This window comes from Coregonus lavaretus, assembly GCF_964263955.1.
Source record: "Coregonus lavaretus genome assembly, chromosome: 5".
In the NCBI taxonomy this organism is placed as follows: Eukaryota; Metazoa; Chordata; class Actinopteri; order Salmoniformes; family Salmonidae; genus Coregonus; species Coregonus lavaretus.
In genome coordinates, this window is record NC_139992.1 from 68,462,221 (window position 1) to 68,489,799 (window position 27,579).

The 27,579-nt window shown below is 43.0% G+C and overlaps 2 protein-coding genes across 2 annotated transcripts; one reads left to right on the forward strand and one right to left on the reverse strand.

The window, feature by feature from the left end:
• The first annotated feature begins 4 nt into the window (after positions 1 to 4).
• scrn3 (secernin 3) lies at positions 5 to 8,134 on the forward strand. Its single transcript, XM_084162816.1, has 8 exons — positions 5 to 187; positions 2,090 to 2,246; positions 5,078 to 5,259; positions 5,447 to 5,646; positions 5,738 to 5,950; positions 6,323 to 6,485; positions 6,595 to 6,775; positions 6,862 to 8,134. Exons 2-8 carry the CDS (start codon positions 2,091 to 2,093, stop codon positions 7,021 to 7,023), a joined length of 1,257 nt encoding a protein of 418 aa, XP_084018942.1. The 5' UTR covers positions 5 to 187; position 2,090; the 3' UTR covers positions 7,024 to 8,134.
• Positions 7,706 to 27,360, reverse strand: LOC311130132 (lysosomal cholesterol signaling protein-like). The gene is made up of 16 exons (XM_084162815.1): positions 27,274 to 27,360; positions 20,817 to 21,317; positions 20,196 to 20,595; positions 19,436 to 19,607; positions 19,182 to 19,337; positions 11,557 to 11,640; positions 11,249 to 11,369; positions 10,998 to 11,082; positions 10,809 to 10,899; positions 10,491 to 10,704; positions 10,312 to 10,401; positions 9,918 to 10,048; positions 9,584 to 9,679; positions 9,421 to 9,485; positions 9,197 to 9,334; positions 7,706 to 8,754 (listed from the first exon to the last, which is right to left on the reverse strand). The coding sequence occupies exons 2-16, from the start codon at positions 21,232 to 21,234 to the stop codon at positions 8,559 to 8,561; spliced, it is 2,457 nt and encodes an 818-aa protein (XP_084018941.1). The 5' UTR covers positions 21,235 to 21,317; positions 27,274 to 27,360; the 3' UTR covers positions 7,706 to 8,558.
• Positions 27,361 to 27,579: the final 219 nt, after the last annotated feature.

The window sequence follows — 27,579 nt, forward strand, 5'->3', positions numbered from 1 at the left end:
CTCTGACGTACAACCAACAACACGGAGGCAGTCACAGCATTCATTGTGCGCACTTGTGAAATCTGGTAAAGAATGAAATAAAAGTGAAAGTAATGACAAAGTTTCTGGTTTAATGAACCAGGGGGACATTAAAAAAAAATCCATTGTCGGCTACAATTTGTGATCCGGTACTTGGCTGCAGTGACAGGTAACATGCCTAGCTGAAATCAGCAGATTATTTCAGATTGTACATCAGACAGGCAATGTCCAGTGTATGGTCAAGTGTTTTGTTTTTGTGTTCATTTAGTAAAATCATCAACCATTTAAGTGTATTTGATCATAGTGTGTTCTTTGTAAATAGCCTTCTGTCACAGTAACTAGCTTCGCACTGGGCACAAACTGGTTGAATCAGTTGTTTCAACGGAATTTGTCAACGTATTGTGACGTGGAATCTAAAAGTAATTAATGTAAACTGTTGTTTTGAGGGTGACATTTCAACCACAGGATTATGTCATCATTGTGACACATTTTCAACATAGGCAAACCTTGTATAAAATATGTTGAATTTGTACCTTTTAAACAACGTCAGATCTTCAACATTATATCCACCATCAGAAGAAAAAAAACTAGTGGGCAGCACCTCCTACTCTAGATTGGAGAGTTGATCTACAACTATGCTCTTTATTTAGTGATTGGGGAAAAAATCGATAGTTACATATCGCAATATTATTTTTGCGATTGTTGGCTTTACCTGCACCAAAACTCCAGTATTTTCCCCTTCATAGCTTGTTCTCCATCTTCTTTTTAAATAGGGAGTCAATTTGTTTTCACTTTTATTTCCATGACTGATCAAAACTCGTTTTCTCATGGCTCTCTTGTCCCTCTGCAGCAGACATACTGTATAGTGAGCAATATGTTTGGAACATTGAATCGCAATAAAATCACAGTATCGAATCGCAATAGATAAAGACTCGTGAGAATCGCAATACATATCGTATTGGCACCTAAGTATCGTGATAATATCGTATTGTGAGGTCCCTGGCAATTCCCATCCCTAACTTTATTGTTTTATTGGGATCTTTAAAGGGATCATTTAAATAAAGTTCGATTTGATTTAGTCCTATTCTTTAACTTTGATTCTTGGTTGAGATGGAGAAGTGAATCCAACATATCAATTATTAATTTGTAGACAAACTGGAATTAAAGCTAGACAAAGATACATCTCCTTCAAATGTTGATATTTGGTTGTGTTGACAACCAAACACAATTAAATTCCACTAGCCTATTTACTTGTCGACAAGTTAACAAATATATGTTGGATTCACGTCTCCAACTAAACCAAAACTAAAAGTTAAAGAATAAGTTTTAAGCCAGTGGCTCAGATGAAACTATCCAAGCATTAGATATCCTTTAAATGATGACATTTAGATGCGTTGTCAACCAAACACAATTCAATAATATTTTTGTAATACAGTTAAGGCTGTCTTACAAACTAATGTAACAGTATTTATTCAACCTTAAAATGAGTAACACATCCATGGCCACATTTTGAGGTTAGCCTACTGTAACTATAAATGTCTTCTTATGTAATCATAGAAAGCATGCATGTTCAAATAACATGCAAAGGTCGCAGTTCTGTGGAGATCTTCTTGCTATAATAATCTGTGCAGAATGTTGAACAGCATTGATCACAATGTCCTTTTTAATGTAATCTTAACTGCAATCCAGTTCATTTGGTTGTGCTATTAGATGAAGCATTGATAACACATTAAGTTGTTGTATAAATACAAAATATCTGACATTGAATTCCCATTTGAACTTTGTTGTGCATTTAAATGATTGAAAGCGCAGTGATAACACATTTAGATGACAACTAAACCAAAAATCTGACATTGTTTTTCCATTGGAATTTGGTTGTGCTTTTAGATGGTTGAAAGGATAGTTATAACACATTGGGAATTCAACGAACTTCTGTCTTTTTGAGTGGGTTAATACATTTAGAAATCTTATTGATCAACGTCTCAACCAAATATTACCCACATTTCCAAGTTGAAATGACGTGGTTTGCCCAGTGGGTTGGTTTGGTTGCTGAATTCTTTCTGCCCACCAGAATGTACCCATCTTCCTGTGACACCTTTGTGGCTCTGCCCCCTGCCACCCAGGGACAGCGCATCATCTTCGGAAAGAACTCAGACAGGCCCTGTGATGAGGTCCAGGAGGTGGTCTACTTCCCTGCAAGAGACTACAATGCAGGAGAGAAAGTTGAAGTAAGTCTCTAAGACCTCCTCTGTGCATGTTTTCAGCATGTACACTACCGGTCAAAAGTTTTAGAACACCTACTCATTCAAGGGTTTTTCTTTATTTTTACTATTTTCTACATTGTAGAATAATAGTGAAGACATCAAAACTATGAAATAACACATGGTAACAACACATCTGACGTGCTGATCCTCAACACGGGGGCCCCTCAGGGGTGCTTGATCATTCCCCTCCTGTACTCCCTGTTCACCCATGACTGCATGGCCAGGCACGACTCCAACACCATCATTAAGTTTTCCGACGACACAACAGTGGTAGGCCTGATCACAGACAACGATGAGACAGCCTATAGGGAGGAGGTCAGAGACCTGGCCGTGTGGTGCCAGGATAACAACCTCTCTCTCAACGTGACCAAGACAAAGGAGATGATTGTGGACTACAGGAAAAAAAAGAAGACTGAGTACGCCCCCATTCTCATTGACGGGGCTGTAGTGGAACAGGTTGAGAGCTTCAAGTTCCTTGGTGTCCACATCACCAACGAACTATCATGGTCCAAACACACCAAGACAGTCGTGAAGAGGGCACGACAAAGCCTATTCCCCCTCAGGAGACTGAAAAGATTTGGCATGGGTCCTCAGATCCTCAAAAAGATCTACAGCTGCACCATCGAGAGCATCCTGACTGGTTGCATCACCGCCTGGTATGGCAACTGCTCGGCCTCAGACCACAAGGCACTACAGAGGGTAGTGCGTACGGCCCAGTACATCACTGGGGCCAAGCTTCCTGCCATCCAGGACCTCTATACCAGGCGGTGTCAGAGGAAGGCCCTCAAAATTGTAAAAGACTCCAGCCACCCTAGTCATAGACTGTTCTCTCCGCTACCGCACGGCAAGCGGTACCGGAGCGCCAAGTCTAGGTCCAAAAGGCTTCTCAACAGCTTCTACCCCCAAGCCATAAGACTCCTGAACAGCTAATCATGGCTACCCGGACTATTTGCACCCCCACCCCATCTTTTTACGCTGCTGCTACTCTGTTAATTATTTATACATAGTCACTTTAACTCTACCCACATGTACATATTACCTCAACTAGCCGGTGCCCCCGCACATTGACTCTGCACCGGTACCCCCCTGTATATAGCCTCCCTACTGTTATTTTATTTTACTTCTGCAATTTTTTTCCTCAACACTTTTTTGTTGTTGTTTTATTTTACTTTTTTATTAAGAAATAAATGCATTGTTGGCTGTAAGTAAGCATTTCACGGTAATGTCTACACCTGTTGTATTCGGCGCATGTGGCAAATAAAATTTGATTTGATTTGGAATCATGTAGTAACCAAAGAAGTGTTAAACAAATGAAAATATATTTTATATTTGAGATTCTTCAAATAGCCACCCTTTGACTTGATGACAGCTTTAAACACTCTAGGCATTCTCTCAATCAGCTTCATGAGGTAGTCACCTGGAATGCATTTCAATTAACAGGTGTGCCTTCTTAAAAGTTAATTTGTGGAATTTCTTTCCTTCTTAATGTGTTTAAGCCAATTAGTTGGCAGAAGGTCGCCCTATTTGGTAAAAGACCAAGTCCATATAATGGCAAGAACAGCTCAAATAAGCGAAGAGAAACGACAGTCCATCATTACTTTAAGACATGATGGTCAGTCAATACGGATAATGTCAAGAACTTTGAAAGTTTCTTCAAGTGCAGTCGCAAAAACCATCAAGCGCTACGACGAAACTGGCTCTCATGAGGACTACCACAGGAATGGAAGACCCAGAATTACCTCTGCTGCAGAGGATAAGTTCATTAGAGTTACCAGCCTCAGAAATTGCAGCCCAAATAAATGCTTCACAGAGTTCAAGTGACAGACACGTCTCAACATCAACTGTTCAGAGGAGACTGTGTGAATCAGGCCTTCATGGTCGAATTGCTGCAAAGAAACCACTACTAAAAGACACCAATAAGAAGAAGAGACTTGCTTGGACCAAGAAACACGAACAATGGGCATTAGACCGGTGGAAATGTGTCCGTTGGTCTGGAGTCCAAATTTGAGATTTTTGGTTCCAACCGCCGTGTCTTTGTGAGACGCGGTGTGGGTGAACGGATGATTTCTGCATGTGTAGTTCCCACCGTAATGCATTGAGGAGGTGGTGTTATGGTGTGGGGGTGCTTTGCTGCTGACACTGTCTGTGATTTATTTAGAATTCAAGGCACACTTAACCAGCATGGATACCACAACATTCTGCAGCGATAGGCCCTCCCATCTGGTTTGGGCTTAGTGGGACTATCATTTGTTTTTCAACAGGACAATGACCCAACACACCTCCAGGCTGTGTAAGGGCTATTTGACCAAGAAGGAGAGTGATGGAGTGCTGCATCAGATGACCTGGCCTCCACAATCCACAATGGTTTGGGATGAGTCGGACCGCAGAGTGAAGGAAAAGCTGCCAACAAGTGCTCAGCATATGTGGGAACTCCTTCAAGACTGTCAGAAAAGCATTCTAGGTGAAGCTGGTTGAGAGAATGCCAAGAGTGTGCAAAGCTGTCATCAAGGCAAAGGGGTGGCAACTTTGAAGAATCTAAAATATATTTTGATTTGTTTAACACTTTTTTGGTTACTACATGATTCCATATGCGTTATTTCATAGTTTTAATGTCTTCATTATTTTTCTACAATGTAGAAAATAGTAAAAATAAAGAAAAACCATTGAATGAGTAGGTGTTCTAAAACTTTTGACCGGTAGTGTATATTGTAGTGATGTGGAAATGTCACCTGTCTTACACTCAGTAGGCACACAATGACAGCTGTGTCCCCTTTCTGTTTTGCTCCTCGGACTAGTGCACATACATCGAAATTGAGCAGGCAGCCCATACCAATGCAGTTGTGTTGAGCAGACCAGCCTGGTTGTGGGGGGCTGAGATGGGGGCTAACGAGCACCAGGTGTGCATCGGAAACGAGGCAGTATGGGGCAGAGAAAGTGCTGAGGACGAGGAGGCCCTTCTTGGCATGGATTTTGTCAGGTGAATATCTGCCAGCTGAATCATACATCATACATATCTGTTCCTGTCTGTAGTTTGTCATTCTTCAACTATGCATTGCTCAGGTATTTGTTAATTATGGCTTGTAAAATAAAAATGCATTGCACTGTAATGGGGACAAGGTAGCAAGGAATGAGGACACATCAATGTGATGGGTATGTCTTTTCAGACTTGGTCTGGAGAGAGCGGAGACTGCTCAGAAGGCTGTGGATGTTATTGCTGAGCTGCTGGAGAAATATGGCCAGGGAGGAAACTGCATGGAGGACCAGTCTGGCTTTACCTACAACAACAGCTTCCTCATCTCCGACAGGACTGAGGCCTGGGTTATGGAGACGTCTGGGAAGTACTGGGCAGCAGAGAAAGTGGGAGGTACATTAATAAGCTATCAGGGTTTAAGTTGACCCAACTTGTAAACTTGCAGAACAATAACAGTTTTTGTTGTTTTTAAATCCTCCATTAGATGGATATCGTAATATCTCCAATCAATACTCAATAACAACCAAGATAGACAAGGAACACCCTGGGATGAGGGAGTATGCAAAGAGCCATGGCTGGTGGGATGGGAAGGCCCCGTTTAGTTTTGCTGAGACATACTCTTTCATGACTACAGCCAGAATAGAGGCGTCTGGCAGCAGATACTGCGAAGGACGTAACCTACTAGAGAGAAGCAAAGGTGAGTTACTGTATATTGGTTAAGGATGTAGATAAATGTAGGCCTTTGTAGGCATTTGCTTTAGGGATTAGTTGTTTGCGTCGTATAGAAAAAATGGGTTTGATCAGATTTGAATCAAAACTGAATAGTGAATCCATATAGGACAGGGCTCACCAACTCTTTTCCTGGAGAGCTACTGTCCTGTAGGTTTTCGCTCCAACACAAGTTGTAACTAACCCGATTCAACTTATCAACCAGCTAATTATTAGAATCAAGTGTGCTAAATTAGGTTTTGTAGCGAAAACCTACAGGACGGTAGCTCTCCAGTAACAGGGTTGTGAGAGCCCTGATATAGGATGACAAATTTACAATGAATTACTTCTGAGTATTTAGGACACATCACAGCTGAGACAATGATGGATATCCTGAGGGACAAGGAGAGTGGCATCAACATGGAGGGGATGTTCATGACAACAGGAAGCATGGTGTCTGTCGTACCAACAGACCCCACCCTGCCAGGGGTGCACTACATCACTGGAACTCCTGACCCTGAGAGGTAGAGTATGGAGCTAGCCACCGCTAACACACCCTACCTAGCCATGTTATTGTTCCATCTACATTTTATGCAAATCAATGTATATTAAGGGTCCTTTCTTACCCAACAGGTCTGTTTTCAAACCTTTCGTCTTTGTGAACGACATTAAACAGTTGAAGCAAACTAGCTCTCCCTGTTACGGCCCTGATGACCCTGTTAAGAAGATACCCCGTTTCCAGAGCAAGCCGGATCGCAAACATCCACTGTTTATCAAACATGAGGTGGTGGCTGCAATCATTGACAGCACCAAGGTACAGAACTTTTCCAAAGCTATACATCTTAACTCTTTAAAGAATAAGCAAATATTTGGCTTAATTTTGTATTGTATTATTTTTAGGACAAAGGAAAGAAGATCATGCAGAATATGAGAGTGGTAGAAAGGGAGAAGATGGCTGAGATGGAGAAACTTTTATCAAGTGGTATTGAAGACCCTACTTCAGTTGTGCACCTGTTTTCTTACTCAGTCCAGGAAGAACTGAGCGTGTACAGTAACATTTAGTGGGATCTTTCATATTGGAATGACAAGGGGTTGTTTCAACACCAACTCCAGCATGCAATACTGTCACTATATTGGAACAGTGAAATGGTAGTTTCACAAATTGCTGCTCATCAGTAGAAAGTATTAATACATCTAGATCAATTACAGCCTGTCATATTTTCTTTGGTTGAATATAATACTTGTTTATAATTTAAACATTAAACAGTATTACTAGAGCAGTTGAGGAGAGAGTTTAGCCTTTAGTTTGACCTTTGAGCTGTTTACTGAGTGATTTGCATAGGTTGATTTAAAGTAAAACAGGACAAATTCCCATTATCACACCACTGCCTTCAGGCATCCTAAACCACCCCGAAAGGCCTTGCAGGTAGAGCCACACCCACACGTTACCACAACATGTATCCATCATTCCTGTTTTAACCCAGGATAAAAGGAATTACATAAACCAGAGGTACAATAGAGGATTATTTTTTTCAGAACAGGCTGGGAATCAGAGGAACATGCAGCATTAGTTGGCTTCAAAGTACATGATACCGTACATTCTCTTAGTCAAGTGACATGAAATAAATACATTGACAAACCATTATTCAAACATTCATAATGCCAAACAAGGTGAATACATGCCTCAATTACCTTATTAGCAACAGTAATAAGCACAACCCCATTAAGGACAAAATAACCCAAATAATAAAGAGTACATTTAATCTGGCACATTCGGTATTGTACTCCTTTTCTTCCAACAAACATAAGACAACCAAAACAAACTGGAATTTAATTGTTGTGTATTTAAAAATCCCAAAAGAAGATAGCTGATCAAAAATGTATATATTTTTTTGCCAAGAATCATTCAAATAAGTAAAAACCAAACAATACAATTCTGCATTAGCAGACAAGTCTGCATCCATAAACATTTGACACCATTCTATCTACATTATTCAAATGTATTAAAAATAGATCTAGCTGCCATATCCTATTTTCAAGTTATAAACAATGGCCAAATTAAGGGTATTTAGAATACACAGCAACATTACAGGCTTCCATTTTTAATACCTGAGGTCACATTGCTAAATACCATTCTTGTCATCCAAACTAAATAAAAACAGGTTAAACCAGAGCCTCATGGTATACGAGTGTCATCAAGGGGATACAAGCTAGTCTGTATAATTTGAGATGATAATGCAAGATATTTGACATCCATAGTTTTGGAAGATTATCCATTATTAGTTCTGCCTGTTAAATCTTGTTATGCATACAGTACCACACAAAGACATTACAATGGACAGTTTAAAAGAAAACAAACAAGTGCTCAATGCTTGTTTATGACTGCATATTTCCATGTGCAAAACAATACGAGTATTTCAAAAAGCAGCAGATTCTTCAATTCACCTCTGTGGGTTAATACTGCTAGTGCTAGGTAGGTAGAGACCTGGATTCAGGTCTGGTAGGTAGCCGATCCCTTTGTCATCCTGTGCCTCAGTAGAGCCCTTGAGACTGGGCCTGTCCAGGGCCCTTGAGACTGGGCCTGTCCAGGGCCCACCTTACGCTGTGAAGCGGTAGTGTAGCTCATCATCTTGGAAGCCGTACTCCTGGGTGATGTGCTGGAGAACCCCACCCTGCTGCAGTCGGCCCCCGTAGAGCAGAGCCTCTCCTCGGTCCTGTGACAGACCCACCTGCAATAGCCACTCCACCAGCTCAATGCCAAGAAAAGTGTCCGCCACCGTCCTCTCCCCACACCTGTGTGTCAGAGGAAGGATTCACCAACAGGCCAGTTATGCACTCCCCACAGCTGCCAGGGCCAAGAGGAACGAAAGAAAGAGGAAGCAGATACACAGGAGGAGGAAGATGGCACACAGACAAAAGCAAGAGAGAAGTGCTCAACACACAACCCATGCACCAAAAGCCAGGGAAAAATCATTTATATTAGGGATGATCAATGGGTATACAAAATGATATGTCAGACTGTCAAATCATAATAAGAAAGTCGTAAAAGACTAATAATAAGAGGCGGTTTTAGTGTCTCATATTTAGTCAGAACAATCTCACCATGCAATAGTAGTTTCAAGAATACTGTAAGCCGTTTTCGCAAATATACAGTGGTTGCACAGCAAAAGCAAACAGTTTCTATTGAATCCCTGAGCAGAGCAGCACTGTAAGGCGACTATAATTGACCCCTCACCTCTTCTTCTGGACAATGTCCCGGACACACTGTTCTTTGTGGTACGTGGTGAATTGAGTGCAGGTCATCATGATGTCGTCAGATACAACCAGTTGAGGCTGCTCCTCTGGCTTCATTCTATGCCACAGATTGGATATCCTGGACAAAAATACATCTCAAGGCTTCTTATTCAATACACAGCTTACTACTAGATCCTATGAAATGCAAGTCCGGGAACCACTTACCTCTTTTTAAATGGCAGTATTATCAAATGTTTGTCCAGCCCAAAAATCCCGAATGAGATGAAGCCCTGAGGACAGAAAACACAGATATGTAAACACCACCACCATTAAATGAATACAGCAGTTGTTAATGTCATTATGTCTAGGCCAGGGAGGCCTATTGTACCTGTCCATAGTTGACCACAGCACAGAAGAACTGCAGCTCTAAGTAGAGTCTCCCAGGAACTCGATTAAACAGCCACCACAGGCAGCTGGACAGGTTCTAAAACCGTGGAGAGAGATGTAATCAAACAGGGATCATCATACTAACCCAAACCTGAAGGGCAGGACAGGGGTAAAACAAATCAACAGACTCTGTTGCATAAGGTAGGCCTAGCTGTGAGGTAATGGCATAATACTCTAGCACAACATTATTACATTAACTGACCCTTGAGCAACAACCCAACCAATTAGGTTTTATCTTATTCTGAGGGAGCTTTGTGTGATGTTGAGTCACTCACAGCTAATAGGCTGACGGTCAGTAGCAGGCACAGGAGCACGTGGCGGGCCACCTGTCTGTCTGCTAGCTGCCTCTGCTGCTCCTCCTGGGCCAGTAGACAGCCTGGGGACTCACAGTCAGTCCCACACTGACCTGAGGGAGGCCACAGAGCAGACAGATGGTGAGTGACCCACAGGGTAATGACTGATAGGTTAGTTGAGTGAATAATTTGAAACCAAGTGTGGGAATAACTATTGCAAGGAGTATTTCCTGGTCTGACCACCTGACCTGACCAGGGAAACTCCTGGCCCTTGGTTTAACAACATTATTTGTATACAGGAAGAGGAGATATCTGACACAATTAATTCAAATGAAGACTTGAGGGATGTAGGTTAGTAGGTTTCTTAAATCACTACCTGGCTCGATGACAAGTGTGTCATTTTTGTTTGTGCTGACAATCATATCAGGCATGGGCTGCGACGGAGCACAGTCACACATATGGCACTCTGACAACACACATAGAATACATTTGATCAGCATCATACAATTGATTAAATGGTATACATGTCATAAATCCAGCTAACATACAGTATACCTCTGTTGATGCTTCCGGTTCCGGCTGGCTCCAACATGTCTGGGATAGTTTGGGTATCGGGGCAACTCTGGGGCCTCAGATCCTCAGTAGTGCTTAACATAGAGTCTCTCTCCAGGACCTGGTACTTAAAATCCCATGTGCCTCGACTGAGGCCCATCAATGAGCCCCCACCCAGCACTATGCTGAAGACAAGCACAACTGAGGTGCAGATGTTCTGCGGAAGTCAAAAAGACAGAGGGTCAGGATGATGAAGTCATGTTCTATGAGAGGTGATATTTCCCCAAATCTTGAATGTCTTCTTTTCCAAGTCTGTCTCACCTGGGGTCTCCCATAGAAGAAAGCTGAGTCGATGGTGTCAGGCATCCTCTCCCCAGTTATGAGGAGCACTGCTGCCACAAGGGCTGGGACTCTGTTGGCATCAGATAAAGACTGTTTGAGCAGCAGATTCAACAAAAGGTCCCTTGGTTTCCAGCTATTTCATTATTCAGTGGAAAACTCATGACTCACCCCCAGCCTGCAATCACCAGGAAGCCTGGTGCAAACTTTAGCTCACCACCCCTTTTCATCAGCACAAGGGAAAGTGCTATCAGACCTAAAACAACACGCACTCTAGGTCGAGATTATCATTGCTAGACACCGCACTATTCACTTTTTTAATCACAGTATGTTAACATACTTTATACATACAACACAAAAGCATACTAGAGGAAAGAATGGTGGTGGTATAATGTTGACGGTTGTGTGGGTGACAGACATACCTGGCCATACATAAGTACTGTACAGTGAGCTGTATAACAGTGTGAACGTCAACACGTGTCCAATGAAGCTGTCTTGTCGCACGACAAAGTTCCACAAGATCATGCCAACACAAGCTAGAATCTGGATGCACAGAGAGGCAAACGTCAATAGACAGCAGCAAGCAATGACAACTTTTAGACAGTGATATTGCACTTACAACTTTTACTATGGACAATATGATATGTACAACATTATTCCTTGGACATACAATATGTAAGTTGATGGATGTTTTGTGAAAAGTAACAGATATTCAAAAGCAAAGCCTTGCCTGTGCCAGGAACAGGTTGAGGGTGAACATGTGAGGTAGTCTCTTGAATTTCTTACTCAGGAACATGACAGTTACTGTCCAAACCTGTAACAAAAAGATAATCTCAACGCTAGATATGCTTGTCTACACAAACCATACAGAAAACGATACCATACGTCTTAATGTAAACCGGAATTGCAATTTCATAAACCCATATCACAACAAACACCACATGCATTCTAGAGCAAGTCAGTGCAATTATATCACAGCATATAAAAAGCATAGATGTCGTCCCCACAGTAACTACACTGAACAAAAACATAAAACACAACATAAAAAAATTGTTGGTCCCATGTTTCAGCTGAAATAAAAGATCCCAGAAATGTTCCATACAATACGCACAAAAAGCCTCTCTCTAAAATGTTGCACACAAATTTGTTTACATCCTTGTTAGTGAGCATTTCTCCTTTGCCAAGATAATCCATCCACCTGACAGGTGTAGCATATCAAGAAGCTGATTAAACAATAAAAGGCCACTCTAAAATGTGCAGTTTTGTCAGACAACACAATGCCACAGATGTCTCAAGTTTTGAAGGAGTGTGCAATTGGCATGCTGACTGCAGGAATGTCCACCAGAGCTGTTGCCAGAGAATTGAGTGTTCATTTCTCTACCATAAGCCGTTTTAGAGAATTTCGCAGTATGTCCAACCGGCCTCACAACCGCAGACCACGTGTAACCAAGCCAGCCCAGGACCTCCACATCCGGCTTCTTCACCTGCGGGATCGTCTGAGACCAGCCACCCAGACAGCTGATGAAACTGTGGGTTTGCACATCCAAAGAATTTCTTCACAAACTGTCAGAAACTGTCTCAGGGAATCTCATCTGCGTGCTCGTCGTCCTCACCAGGGTCTTGACCTGACTGCAGTTTGGCATCGTAACCGACTTCAGTGGGCAAATGCTCACCTTCAATGGCCACTGGCACGCTGGAGAAGTGGGCTCTTCACGGATTAATCCCAGTTTCAACTGTACCGGGCAGATGGCAGACTGCGTGTATGGTGTCGTGTGGGCGAGCAGTTTGCTGATGTCAACGTTGTGAACAGAGTACCCCATGGTGGCGGTGGAGTTATGGTATGGGCAGGCAAAAGCTACAGACAACGAACACTATTGCATTTTATCGATGGCAATTTGAATGCACAGAGATACCGTGACGAGATCCTGAAGCCCATTGTCGTGCCATAATTATGTGAGAATGCTGTTCATAGACCACAGCTCAGCGTTCAACACCATGGTCCCCTCCAAGCTCATCACCAAGCTAGGGACCCTGGGACTGAACCCCTCCCTCTGCAACTGGATCCTGGACTTCCTGACAGGTCGTCCCCAGGTGGTGAGGGTAGGCAACAACACCTCCGCCACGCTGACCCTCAACAAGGGGGCCCCTCAGGGGTGTGTGCCAAGTCCCCTCTTGTACTCCCTGTTCATCCACGACTCAATGGCCACGCATGACTCCAACACAATCATCAAGTTTACTGACAACACAACAGTGGTAGGCCTGATCACCGACGGCGATGAGTCAGCCTACAGGGAGGAGGACAGAGGCTTAGCAGTGTGGTGCCAGGACAACAACCTCTCCTCAACATTAGTAAGACCAAGGAGCTAATCAAGGACTATAGGAGAAAGAGGGGAGAGTACGCCCCCATCCACATCGACGGGGCTGTTGTAGAGCGGGTCGAGAGCTTCAAGTTTCTTGGCGTCCACATCACTAAAGGCCTTTGCAGACTGTACGATTTTCTTATGCCACGATTTTACCATCCCAGACATCTTGGCTCATTCAGTGTGACAGAGTCTAGGTCTGCCGATTAAGTAGGCTCCGACAAAGTTCTGCCAGTGTTCATTTTTTTGCCTTTATCGTTAAATGTAGCTGGTGTTACGAGCCGATCCCGGTGACTGACCAATAGGAACACGGCAGGCACTGAGTATGCACACAATACTAAGATGATTGTGAATTGTCAGATTAATATATCATATTTAAACATTTACATGCTGTGCAAGAAGAACGATTCCCCTAATAATCTTGTTTAGGCTACATGACATCTGAAAATCAGGCTACCTGATGGGATTTGGATAAATGCACAATATCGCCACTCAAAATAAACGTTCTACCACAGAGACCATGTTATTTTAGGGAAGCCTATTTGATTCTGAGTTCGGACATAAAGTTTGTATGCAAAAACAATTTCTAAAAGGCATAGCTACTTTCAATTTTTCCGAACTCACTTCACTTGTGTATAAGCATAGTGAGGCTTGCGCTGCTTGTGCTGGCACATGCACAGATAAATACACCGCTGCAGTTGACGTAGCCTACGTCGGCTGACGTAGCCTCACAAGCCAATTGTACAATCTGGCCAAGTTGATATCAAGATTTTAACGTTGCAGTGTGACGTGATAATTGTAAAAGACTGAATCCGACAGTCTGCAAAGCCCTTAAGGACTTAACATGGTTCACACACACCCGCAGTCGTAAAGAGGGCACGGCAGCGCCTCTTCTCCCTCAGGAGTCTGAAAATATTTGGCAAGGGGCCTCGGATCCTCAAAGTTACACAGCTGCACCATCGAGAGCATTTTGACTGGCTGCATCACCGCTTGGTATGGCAAATGCACCACCCTTGACCGCAAAGCGCTACAGAGGGTGGTGCGGACAGCCCAGTACATCACTGGGGCCGTGCTCCCTGCCATCCAGGACCTCTATATCAGGTGGTATCAGAGGAAGGCTGAAAAAATGCCAAAGAATCCAGCCACCCAAGCCATAGACTGTTCCACTCTACTACTGTCCGGCAAACGGTACTGGAGCATCGGCTCTTGGACCAACAGGCTCGAGACAGCTTCTACCCCCAAGCCATAAGACTGCTAAATAGTCAATTAATGGTACCAAAATTATCTGCACTGACTATCTTGCACTGACCCTACGCATGACACAAGTAATTTTTCAAACAATTGTTTACAGACAGATTATTTAATTTATAGTTCACTGTATCCCAATTCCAGTGGGTCAGAAGTTTACATACACTAAGTTGACTGTGCCTTTAAACAGCTTGGAAAATTCCAGAAAATGATGTCATGGCTTTAGAAGCTTCTGATAGGCTAATTGATATCATTTGAGTCAATTGGAGGTGTACCTGTGGATGTATTTCAAGGCCTACCTTCAAACTCAGTGCCTCTTTGCTTGACATCATGGGAAAATCTAAAGAAAATCAGCCAAGACCTCAGAAAAAAAATGGTAGACCTCCACATGTCTGGTTCATCCTTGGGAGCAATTTCCAAACGCCTGAAGGTACCACGTTCATCTGTACAAACAATAGTACGCAAGTATAAACACCATGGGACCACGCAGCCGTCATACCACTCAGGAAGGAGACGCGTTCTGTCTCCTAGAGATTAACATACTTTTGTGCGAAAAGTGCAAATCAATCCCAGAACAATAAACAAAAGGACCTAGTGAAGATGCTGGAGGAAACAGGTACAAAAGTATCTATATCCACAGTAAAACGAGTCCTATAATCGACATAACCTGAAAGGCCTCTCAGCAAGGAAGCAGCCACTGCCCCAAAACCACCATAAAAAAGCCAGACTACCGTTTGCAACTGCACATGTGGTTGAGTGGTTGAAAAACGAGTTTTAATGACTCCAACCTAAGTGTATGTAAACTTCCGACTTCAACTGTATACACACATACATACATACATACATACATACATACATACATACCATACATACATACATACATACATACATACATACATACATACATACATACATACATACACTCAGCAAAAAAAGAAACGTCCCTTTTTCTGGACCCTGTCTTTCAAAGATAATTCGTAAAAATCCAAATAACTTCATAGATCTTCATTGTAAAGGGTTTAAACACACTGTTTCCCATGTTTTCCCAATGAACCATAAACAATTAATGAACATGCACCTGTGGAACGGTCGTTAAGACACTAACAGCTTACAGACGATAGGCAATTAAGGTCACAGTTATGAAAACTTAGGACACTAAAGAGGCCTTTCTACTGACTCTGTAAAACACCAAAAGAAAGATGCCCAGGGTCCCTGCTCATCTGCGTGAACGTGCCTTAGGCATGCTGCAAGGAGGCATGAGGACTGCAAATGTGGCCAGGGCAATAAATTGCAATGTCCGTACTGTGAGACGCCTAAGACAGTGCTACAGGGAGACAGGACGGATAGCTGATCGTCCTCGCAGTGTTGCAGACCACGTGTAACAACACCTGCACAGGATCGGTACATCCAAACATCACACCTGCAGGACAGGTACAGGATGGCAAGAACAACTGCCCGAGTTACACCAGGAACGCACAATCCCTCCATCAGTGCTCAGACTGTCCGCAATAGGCTGAGAGAGGCTGGATTGAGGGCTTGTAGGCCTGTTGTAAGGCAGGTCCTCACCAGACATCACCGGCAACAACGTCGCCTATGGGCACAAAACCACCGTCGCTGGACCAAACAGGACTGGCAAAAAGTGCTCTTCACTGACGAGTCGCGGTTTTGTCTCACCAGGGGTGATGGTCGGATTCGCGTTTATCGTCGAAGGAATGAGCGTTACACCGAGGCCTGTACTCTGGAGCGGGATCGATTTGGAGGTGGAGGGTCCATCATGGTCTGGGGCGGTGTGGCACAGCATCATCGGACTGAGCTTATTGTCATTGCAGGCAATCTCAACGCTGTGCGTTACAGGGAAGACATCCTCCTCCCTCATGTGGTACCCTTCCTGCAGGCTCATCCCGACATGACCCTCCAGCATGACAATGCCACCAGCCATACTGCTCGTTCTGTGTGTGATATCCTGCAAGACAGGAATGTCAGTGTTCTGCCATGGCCAGCGAAGAGCCCGGATCTCAATCCCATCTGGGACCTGTTGGATCGGAGGGTGAGGGCTAGGGCCATTCCCCCTAGAAATGTCTGGGAACTTGCAGGTGCCTTGGTGGAAGAGTGGGGTAACATCTCACAGCAAGAACTGGCAAATCTGGTGCAGTCCATGAGGAGGAGATGCACTGCATACTTAATGCAGCTGGTGGCCACACCAGATACTGACTGTTACTTTCTGTTAGTCACATGTCTGTGGAACTTGTTCATTTTATGTCTCAGTTGTTGAATCTTGTTATGTTCATACATGTTAAGTTTGCTGAAAGTAAATGCAGTTGACAGTGAGAGGATGTTTCTTTTTTTGCTGAGCTATAGATAGATATACATACACACACTACATTATCACTCCCACACAAAACCCATCCACTATATACACACACGCATACCGACAACACAAACACTCACACTTTTACACTCATCATTTGCTGCTGCTACTCTGTTCTTTATTTTGCTCTTATTATTATTATCTATCCTTTCATTTTACCCTGCCTTCATGTACATACAGTGCATTCGGAAGGTATTCAGACCTGTTTACTTTTTCCACAGTTTGTTACGTTACAGCCTTATTCTAAAAATTGATGAAATCGTTTTTTTTCCCCTCATCAATCTACACACAATACCCCATACTGACAAAGCAAAAACAGGTTTTTAGAACAGTTATTTTCAGGTCTCTCCAGATATGTTCGAACGGATTCAAGTCCGGAAACTGGCTGGGCCACTCAAGGACATTCAGAGACCTGTCCCGAAGCCACTCCTGCGTTGTTTTTGCTTAGGGTTGTTGTCCTGTTGGAAGGTGAACCTTCGCCCCAGTCTGAGGTCCTGAGCAGGTTTTCATCAAGGATCTCTCTGTACTTTGCTCCGTTCATCTTTCCCTCGATCCCGTCCAGTCTCCCAGTCCCTGCCACTGAAAAACATCCCCACAGCATGATGCTGCCACCACCATGCTTCACCGTAGGGATGGTGCCAGGTTTCCTTCAGACGTGATGCTTGTCATTCAGACCAAAGAGTTCAATCTTGGTTTCATCAGACCAGAGAATCTTGTTTCTCATGGTCTGAGTGTCCTTTAGGTGCCTTTTGGCAAACTCCAAGAAGCTGTCATGAGCCTTTTACTGAGGAGTGGCTTCCGTCTGGCCACTCTACCGTAAAGGCCTGATTGGTGGAGTGCTGCAGAGATGGTTGTCCTTCTGGAAGGTTCTCCCATCTCCACAGAGAAACTCTGGAGCTCTGTCAGAGTGACCATGGGGTTCTTGGTCACCTCCCTGACCAAGGCTTTTCTCCCCCGATTGCTCGGTTTTTGTCGGGTGGCCAGCTCTAGGAAGAGTCTTGGTGGTTCCTAACTTCTTCCATTTAAGAATGATGGAGGCCACTTTGTTCTTGGGTACCTTCAATGCTGCAGAAATGTTTTGGTACCCTTCACCAGATCTGTGCCTCGACACATTCCTGTCTCGGAGCTCTACAGACAATTCCTTCGACCTCATGGCTTGGTTTTTGCTCTGACATGCACTGTCAACGGTGGGACCTTATATAGTCAGGTGTGTGCCTTTCCAAATCATGTCCAATCAATTGAATTTACCACAAGTGGACTCCAATCAAGTTGTAGAAACATCAAGGATGATCAATGGAAACAGGATGCACCTGAGCTCAATTTCGAGTCTCAAAGCAAAGGGTCTGAATACTTCTTCAAATAAGGTTCTGTTTTTTATTTTTAATACATTTGCTCAAATTTCTTAAAACCTGTTTTTGCTTTGTCATTATGGGGTATTGAGTGTAGATTGATGAGGAAACATTTTTATTTAATCCATTTTAGAATAAGGCTGTAATGTAACTAAATGTGGAAAAAGGGAAGGGGTCTAAATACTTTCCGAATGCACTGCATCTACCTCAAATACCTCTGCACATTGATCTGGTACTGGTACTCCCGGTATACAGCTCCATTATTATGTATTTTATTTTATTCCTTGTGTTACTATTTTATTTTAGAAATCTGCATCGTTAGGAAGGGCTCATAAGCACGCATTTCACAGTAAAGTCTACACCAGATGTATTCAGCGCATGTGTAAAATAAAATTGGATATGACCAGTCTAGAATGTAAAAAAATAAAATAATGGCCAGCCGAATGGGAACAGGAACAGAAATTAAACAGTCCTAAATTTAAAGCTGCTCTCTGTGTATCAAATCAAATTTCAAATCTAATGTATTTATAAAGCCATTTTTACATCAGCAGATTTCTCCTAGCAATGTGTTCACGGTTCGTTACAGAAGTGAAACTGAGGCCACATTATAGGAGGAAGTAAGCCTCAAGTATCATATCATTGGCACCAGACAGAGACATCCTGCTGATGACTTTGAACTGCCTGGTTTCAAGTCATATCCCCATCTCTGCTGTTCATAGACTCCCTGCGCTAAGCTTTTCAATATCATTGTTTCCATTTTCAATACTGAATCAATGTAGCCCAGTCTAGACAGTATCACCTGATACCACACTCAACTACTGTCCCCGAATTCCACAACATAAATGGGATTAGGTACAAAGAAGCTTTAGTACAATCAACACAGCACCCTGCTTGTGGGTTATCATTTCCTGAAATCCGACCACCCTGTCTGAAATAAAATAGGCTAACCAGCACAAAGCCAGTTAAGAGATAACGATTACAGTTAATGATAGTTCTTCGTTCATAATGGTTGGAGGCAGTCAAAACTCACCAGTGTAACTAAGCTGATGATGCTGACATTAAAGCTGACATTCTGCAGTGAATCCATCAATGGTTTAGGGTCCATCCATGGTATTGTCAGCAACCAAGCAGAAACATACATTATGGGAGCTGAGAGGAATGTGCTTAGTACCATCCCTGATGTAACCTGTTAGAAAACAATACACAAAGAAAACAATTATGACACTGTCAATGTCTTCCTATGGCATACATTTCGATCCATACAGGAGAGGGTTGATGACTTACGACTTGTAGCTCCATGTTATAGTGAGCAGCATAGATGGCCACACTGGGGGCGGTTGGGAAGACTCCATAGAGGAAGGCATAGTTGGAGAGACTGGAGTGGTTGAGACCAGAGTTGGTGTGGTCGGCGTCCAGTAGCTCTACCATTTCTCGACAGATCAACGGCATCACCAACCTCCAGAAGAAAAAACATGTTATTAAGTTTAATGTTACTAAAGTTTACAAGAGAAATGCTGGATTCATTCACAATGAATCAATCATCAGGTGAGAAGGAAGATACTTTATTGTCAAGGGTTATGAGAATAAAGAATGTTCTGAAGGTCAAAACACTGAAATGTGGGTGGGTGCCAGCATTGAAGAATGTTGGTATTACACAATACAATGGCAGTCATGTGCCTACGGTTGTAACAGACCTATATGGATGTACAGTTACGTATGAGTCAATAACATGTTGTTGTCAGCTCTCCCACAGGCCCAGACCTGCATGGCATTACACTAACACAGAAAATGTCATTACCAGCAGGTGTGGTGTGGTCTTAGGTCCTGACACTGTATGATTACAACTAAAGCTTTAAAGAACAGTATGAACATATATGAACTGTAGTCCTATATGAATATGAAATTGTAGCACAGTTCATGTATGCTCAAGTTGGTATTAGGTAAAAAAAAAACACAAAAAATAAACATACTATACACGTGTAATAATCTACCCTAACATTCTTAAACTCAAACAATCCCTCCTAAATCCACCCCAAATACTCACAGTTTTGCAGTGATGAGCAGGATTAGGGCTACAACAGTAGACCCGGTGAGCTTTCCCAACTGGCCCACCATGGAGAGGCCCAAGTAGAACAGGGCCGCTCCTCCAAAAGAGTTAGCCAGGCCATCCACAAACTGCTCCATGAAAGCAGGGATCTTCTGATCAAGGATGAAGTGGAAGATAATGCCTATAACAACCATGAAGACGATGGGGTTCTTCAGAACCTGAAAGATGACCACACCCACTATCTGGAGTTTGCTCTGCTGCTGGTCTCTCTGGTCCCTCCACTTCTGGATCTCACAGAAGGCAAAGCCAATGGGGTTGAGAACCATGAGGGACACTGGTGCCACCAGGTAGATGTACTGTAGGTACTCTGAGTGAGTGTTCTTGTACAAGGCCTCAACTGTGAAGAAACAAAAAGGTACAGTTCAGGAAGTTATCTTTTAGGGAGGGGAGGAGAGCAGAGTGAATCAGACTCTTTGTCACAAACCAACCAAACAAGATTTAAAAGTATGAAAGACATTCAAGACATCAATTTCATTTGTTCTGAGGTTCTGCCAGGAGGCTCTCAATTTGGAAGGAGTGAAACTGAAAGGATGGAAAGAATAAGAATACAACACTCACCAATAGGATATCCCAAAGCAAAGTCATTGCTTTGAGTAGCAAAGATAGAGAAGAGACCAGCTTTGCTGAAGCGAGTGTCAGGACTGGCAACCAGTAGTGTAATCAGACACACAATGAAAAACACAGACACTTTGGCGATGAGAATACTCCACAAAAATGACCAAATGACATTGCCAAAGTCCAACAGTACCATGTTCTTAAAGAGCAATGCTGGGAGGGCAAACTTGGACACAAAGTTCCCCAATCCTTTGGCCTGTGTGGATGTGATGATGTTTGCACGTCCAGCAATGTAGCCACACAAGATGATCCCAAAACACTCCAGGAGTGCTGGGAAGAGCTTGTCAATGGACATGGTGGGAGGGGTTTCAGGGGGATCCACGTCCCCATAGGAAATATTGAGGTTGGCAGGGACCTTCATAGTGGCGGTGGTGGCTTAAGTCCTCAGATAGCAGCTCTCATGACTGGCCACGCTGATGGGGTTGCTGGTTTCACTACCAGTCACTGAAAATCGAAAATACATGGAGGTCAGTCAACTGCTACCATTTCAATTTAGAGTCCCTAAAACAGCAGTCATGAAAATGTTACACAATTGTAAAATTTCTGTAAAAATGTCCTCGTCTGTACAAGTAATACAATTTTGTAGTTTTTTCACACGCATGTTCCTGAAAACTGAAGAATCACTAAGCTAGCTAGATAATAACAAAGTCTATATTTATCCACTGATGAAAACCAGAAAATGTGGTACCACTGACTTTTCATGACAACAACATAGTATTTACATAGCAGTTACAGTGGGGGAAAAAAGTATTTAGTCAGCCACCAATTGTGCAAGTTCTCCCACTTAAAAAGATGAGAGAGGCCTGTAATTTTCATCATAGGTACACGTCAACTATGACAGACAAAATGAGCATTTTTTTCCCAGAAAAACACATTGTAGGATTTTTTATGAATTTATTTGCAAATTATGGTGGAAAATAAGTATTTGGTCAATAACAAAAGTTTCTCAATATTTTGTTATATACCCTTTGTTGGCAATGATACAGGTCAAACGTTTAGTGTAAGTCTTCACAAGGTTTTCACACACTGTTGCTGGAGACTGGCTAGGCCACTCCAGGACCTTGAAATGCTTCTTACGAAGCCACTCCTTCGTTGCCCGGGCGGTGTGTTTGGGATTATTGTCATGCTGAAAGACCCAGCCACGTTTCATCTTCAATGCCCTTGCTGATGGAAGGAGGTTTTCACTCAAAATCTCACGATACATGGCCCCATTCATTCTTTCCTTTACACGGATCAGTCGTCCTGGTCCCTTTGCAGAAAAACAGCCCCAAAGCATGATGTTTCCACCCCCATGCTTCACAGTAGGTATGGTGTTCTTTGGATGCAACTCAGCATTCTTTGTCCTCCAAACACAACGAGTTGAGTTTTTACTAAAAAGTTATATTTTGGTTTCATCTGACATTCTCCCAATCCTCTTCTGGATCATCCAAATGCACTCTAGCAAACTTCAGACGGGCCTGGACATGTACTGGCTTAAGCAGGGGGACACGTCTTGCACTGCAGGATTTGAGTCCCTGGCGGCGTAGTGTGTTACTGATGGTAGGCTTTGTTACTTTGGTCCCAGCTCTCTGCAGGTCATTCACTAGGTCCCCCTGTGTGGTTCTGGGATTTTTGCTCACCGTTCTTGTGATCATTTTGACCCCACGGGGTGAGATCTTGCGTGGAGCCCCAGATCGAGGGAGATTATCAGTGGTCTTGTATGTCTTCCATTTCCTAATAATTGCTCCCACCGTTGATTTCTTCAAACCAAGCTGCTTACCTATTGCAGATTCAGTCTTCCCAGCCTGGTGCAGGTCTACAATTTTGTTTCTGGTGTCCTTTGACAGCTCTTTGGTCTTGGCCATAGTGGAGTTTGGAGTGTGACTGTTTGAGGTTGTGGACAGGTGTCTTTTATACCGATAACAAGTTCAAACAGGTGCCATTAATACAGGTAACGAGTGGAGGACAGAGGAGCCTCTTAAAGAAGAAGTTACAGGTCTGTGAGAGCCAGAAATCTTGCTTGTTTGTAGGTGACCAAATACTTATTTTCCACCATAATTTGCAAATAAATTCATTAAAATTCCTACAATGTGATTTTCTGGATTTTTTTTTCTCAATTTGTCTGTCATAGTTGACGTGTAGCTATGATGAAAATTACAGGCCTCTCTCATCTTTTTAAGTGGGAGAACTTGCACAATTGGTGGCTGACTAAATAAAAAATTTCCCCACTGTACATAGGTAGAAGTTAGATGGGTAACTGGTAAACACACACCAAATGCAACCCACAGACTATCAGTTAGCTAGTAGTTACTTTGTAGCATAATGTAACCTTCTGACAGTGTAAGCTACTTTTAAACTCGGACAAAACAGAGATGCTAGTTCTAGTTCCCAAGAAACAAAGAGATCTGCTGTTTGATCTGACAATTCATCTTGATGGTTGTACAGTCGTCTCAAATAAAACTGTAAAGGACCTCGGCGTTACTCTGGAACCTGATCTTTGAAACATTGCAAAGAGCTGAAACTTTATGTCCAAAAATTATGCAGAAAAGTCGATGGGGTTGAGGACAGGGCTCTGTGCAGGCCAGTCAAGTTCTTCCACATTGATCTCGACAAACAATGCGCTTCAGCACTCGGCGGTCCCGTTCTGTGAGCTTGTGTGGCCTACCACTTCACGGCTGAGCCGTTGTTGCTCCTAGACGTTTCTACTTCACAATAACAGCACTTACAGTTGACCGGGCAGCTCTAGCAGGGCAGAAATTTGACCAACTGACTTGTTGGAAAGGTGGCATCCTATGACGTTGCCACGTTGAAAGTCACTGAGCTCTTCAGTACGGGCCATTCTACTGTAAATGTTTGTCTATGGCGATTGCATGGCTGTGTGCTCGATTATATACACCTGTCAGCAACGAGTGTGGCTGAAATAGCCGAATCCACTAATTTGAAAGGTTGTCCACATACTTTGTAATGTACCTACACATACGCAATGGTCACAAGACGCAGGCCTCCTTATTGTCCCTAGAATTTCTAAGCAAACAGCTGAAGGCAGAGCTTTCTCCTATAGAGGTACATTTTTATGGATCAGTCTGCCTATCCATGTGAGAGACGCAGACTGTCTTGACCTTTAAGTCTTTACTGAGTAGGTCCTATGATTGAGTGTAGTCTGGCCCTGGGTTGCGAAGGTGAATGGCAAGGCACTGGAGTGACAAACCACCCTTGCTGTCTCTGCCTGGCCGGCTCACCTCTCTCCACTGGGATTCTCTGCCTCTAACCCTATTACGGGGGCTGAGTCACTTGCTTACTAGTGCGCTCCCATGCCACCCATAGGAGGGGTGCGTCACATTGTACCCCCTCAGCTCGTGCGGTGGAGGAGATCTTCGTGGGCTATACTCAGCCTTGTCTCAGGGTAGTAAGTTGGTGGTCTGTTGATATCCCTCTAGTGGTGTGGGGGCTGTGCTTTGGCAAAGTGGGTGGGGTTATATCCTGCCTGGTTGACCCTGTCCGGGGGTATCGTCGGACAGGGCCAGTGTCCCCCGACCCTCCCCATCTCAGTCTCCAGTATTTATCCTGCAATAGTCTATTTGCCAAGGAGCTAGGGTCAGTCTGTCCTATCTGGTGAAATTCTCCTGTCTTATCTGGTGTCCTGTGTGAACTTAAGTATATTTTTTTTCTCTCTCTCTCTCTCTCTCTCTCTCTCTCTCTCTCTCTCTCTCTCTCTCTCTCTCTCTCTCTCTCTCTCTCTCTCTCTCTCTCTCTCTCTCTCTCTCTCTCTCTCTCTCTCTCTCTCTCTCTCTCTCTCTCTCTCTCTCTCTCTCTCTCTCTCTCTCTCTCTCTCTCTCTCTCTCTCTCCTCTCTCTCTCTCCTCTCTCTCTCTCTCTCTCTCTCTCTCTCTCTCTCTCTCTCTCTCTCTCTCTCTCTCTCTCTCTCTCTCTCTCTCTCTCTCTCTCTCTCTCTCTCTCTCTCTCTCTCTCTCTCTCTCTCTCTCTCTCTCTCTCTCTCTCTCTCTCTCTCTCTCTCTCTATATATATATAATTACATAACAAAAGAAATGGATGACCATGCTTTGTATTGTTTCTAAAAACAAGAAATATATTAGCAATAAATAATGTGGTATATTGCTAAATTTCATTTCATTTTTTGTGACCTGAGTCTTTTAACCAAAATATCAGATAATACAAAATGTTCTGTTCAGCTGCCCCTTTAAGGGCAGAGGGTTACCGTGGTAACGGGGCCACTCAAGTAGTGTAATGTGTCTGTGTGTAAGATTTCGGATCTGATTAGGGCGTCTCTTCACTATCAGCTGAAGCAGCAGACTCAAACTAAGTTGAAAAACATCAGAGCTTGTGAACAAAACAATGTAAATAGTCAAGAAACACGAGGACAAAGTCTCACTTTGTAGACTTTAGACTAAATTAGGCCAACAACTTTTATGCCTGTGCGCAGCTCCTCCAAAAATGAATCTAACAGCACTTCACTCAGTGCGCACAGCTCTCCTGCCAGGCAGTGTTGGTGCGTGATGTGGGATATAGGATTTATATTTATTTGTGTGATTAGCATCTATGAAACAAAACAGAAGACATACTTTGAAAACATCTACTGCAGCATATTTCTACAATAAATCGCAACTCGCACATGTGCTCAACTTGACTTTTGACTATTTTTATTCGCAAATGTAATGCACTGTAGAGCTCTGCAAATTGACCACCCGCCAACGTGGCTGGTGAAATAGACATTCTTACCCGCCAATACCTAAATCTAACCGCATTTGGCGGGTGGCAGTGTTAATTTTATGCTCTGGGATTAGGTCAATTCCATGGTAACAGAATGACGCAGAGACTGATTTTTCACTTTAAAAGTATGCTAAACAAAAACCATTGATTGCAAAGTTAAACAAACCATACAACTCAAGGACTAGGCCTACTTTTAACAATTTCCACATAATTTTTTTTGAAAAACACATTTACTTGAAGAACAGTGCAGATGTAAAGTTAAGTAACAGAATGACGGTAAAATCTCCCTCAGTTTTTTTATGTGACCACGTTTTCCAAACACTTGGTTAAATATCTACTCCGAATTAAGATCCAAAGATGTCTGCAGAAAGAATGGGGTGTCAGCTACCGTATATGACACCTTGAGTTTGAGCAAATATATTTTGGTTATTGAACTACAGTAAGTGAAGTGGATAAATATCCGGTAACAGAACGATGGTAACAAAATGACATCATGGGTCCCTGATCTGTACTATAGAGAAATGTATAAAGTTGAATGTCATTCGCTTCATGGCGATGTATCCTGAATAGGTACACAAAGGCCGAAAATGTGTATATCCTCCTTTACATGTCTGGGTATTATTCTACACACTAGCCCTGTCAAAATACCCATACTAGCTTACTACATACTTAAACTGCACACGACGTTTGATCTAGTAGAATTCACTTGTCTTTTCCAACTCAAGTGTTTGACAACAGCTGATAATCAGATAAATTGACGTGCTGTACCAAAATTAACGAATGGCAGGGGTCAACGCAATCTCGTATTACATGACACATTTGGAGTACTATTTTAAAAATGTCACATACTATAAAACATTATATTTTTTTTACATACTGTTTAGTACGCTAGTATGAGGATTCGCACACTACCACTTCTAATGAGCTCCGCCCCAAAACAACACCAAATTTGGTTGGTCTGGATCAAGCATAGACATCTATGTTTCACAAGTACAACTACTTTCCAACGTCCATGGACGCCTGGGGTGTCAGTCAGTTCTCAGTGGGGGAGAGGGCTGGTTACAGTAAATGGAACGAGGGGGTAGGTCTCAGTAAAAGCTGGGAGAGGTGACATTAACTGGAGAGAGAGAGAGCAGAAGAGAGAGAGAGAAAGAGGAAGAGAGCAAGGGCTTTGACCACCACACCACAGACAGAGAAAGAAAATAGTTATGATCTGAACATAACTGTATGCGAGTGGAAGGGAGGACAGTACAGTAGCAGGTGACCCAACTGAGGTTTGTGACTACTATGAGTTCCCATTGTAGACCATTTAGTAGCAGTCAATCTGTTCCTGATTTATTGGTCATTCTGTTGTGTTACCTATTTGGTAGAATAATAACGCATTTAAAAAAATTTTTTTTATAAACTCTTAGCTTTCATTTGACACCAAATGTAATGTGCTCTTATGAACTTCACATGTTAGTGCTCGTGAGTCATGGGGCGTTTTACATGGAAATGCCCATGATGAGCTAAGTTAGCTAACGTTAGCTAGCTATAGACAGCCAATTAACCTTGCTCTAGCCAGATAATATGTGCGCTATTTAGAAATAGGTGACATGCTAGCTTGCCAAAGGCACTGAATGTACCGGGTGCTATTTTGTCTAGTCTACTCCAAGTAGCTAACTGTTAAAAATTAAGACGACAAGACAACTTACCGATACCTCTCTCCATGTCAAGCGCACCGTCTGTGTCTGTCAGTTCTTGTAGCTAACGCTACACTCCTTGTTTTGACTGCAGTGAAAACTACTTCACCAATCAAATGACATTGGGGCGGAAGGGACCAATGGCTAGATTCGATTATGCTGAACCGTGGGGCACCGGTCTATGGCCCGTGACATGAACGGGCAAAAGCGGTGAGGGAGGAGCGCACTTCTCAAATAGAACAGTAATCTGCGCCACTCGGTCATGTTGTACACAAGGCAGCACGGTGGAAAATCCAGAAACATACAACATATCTTTTG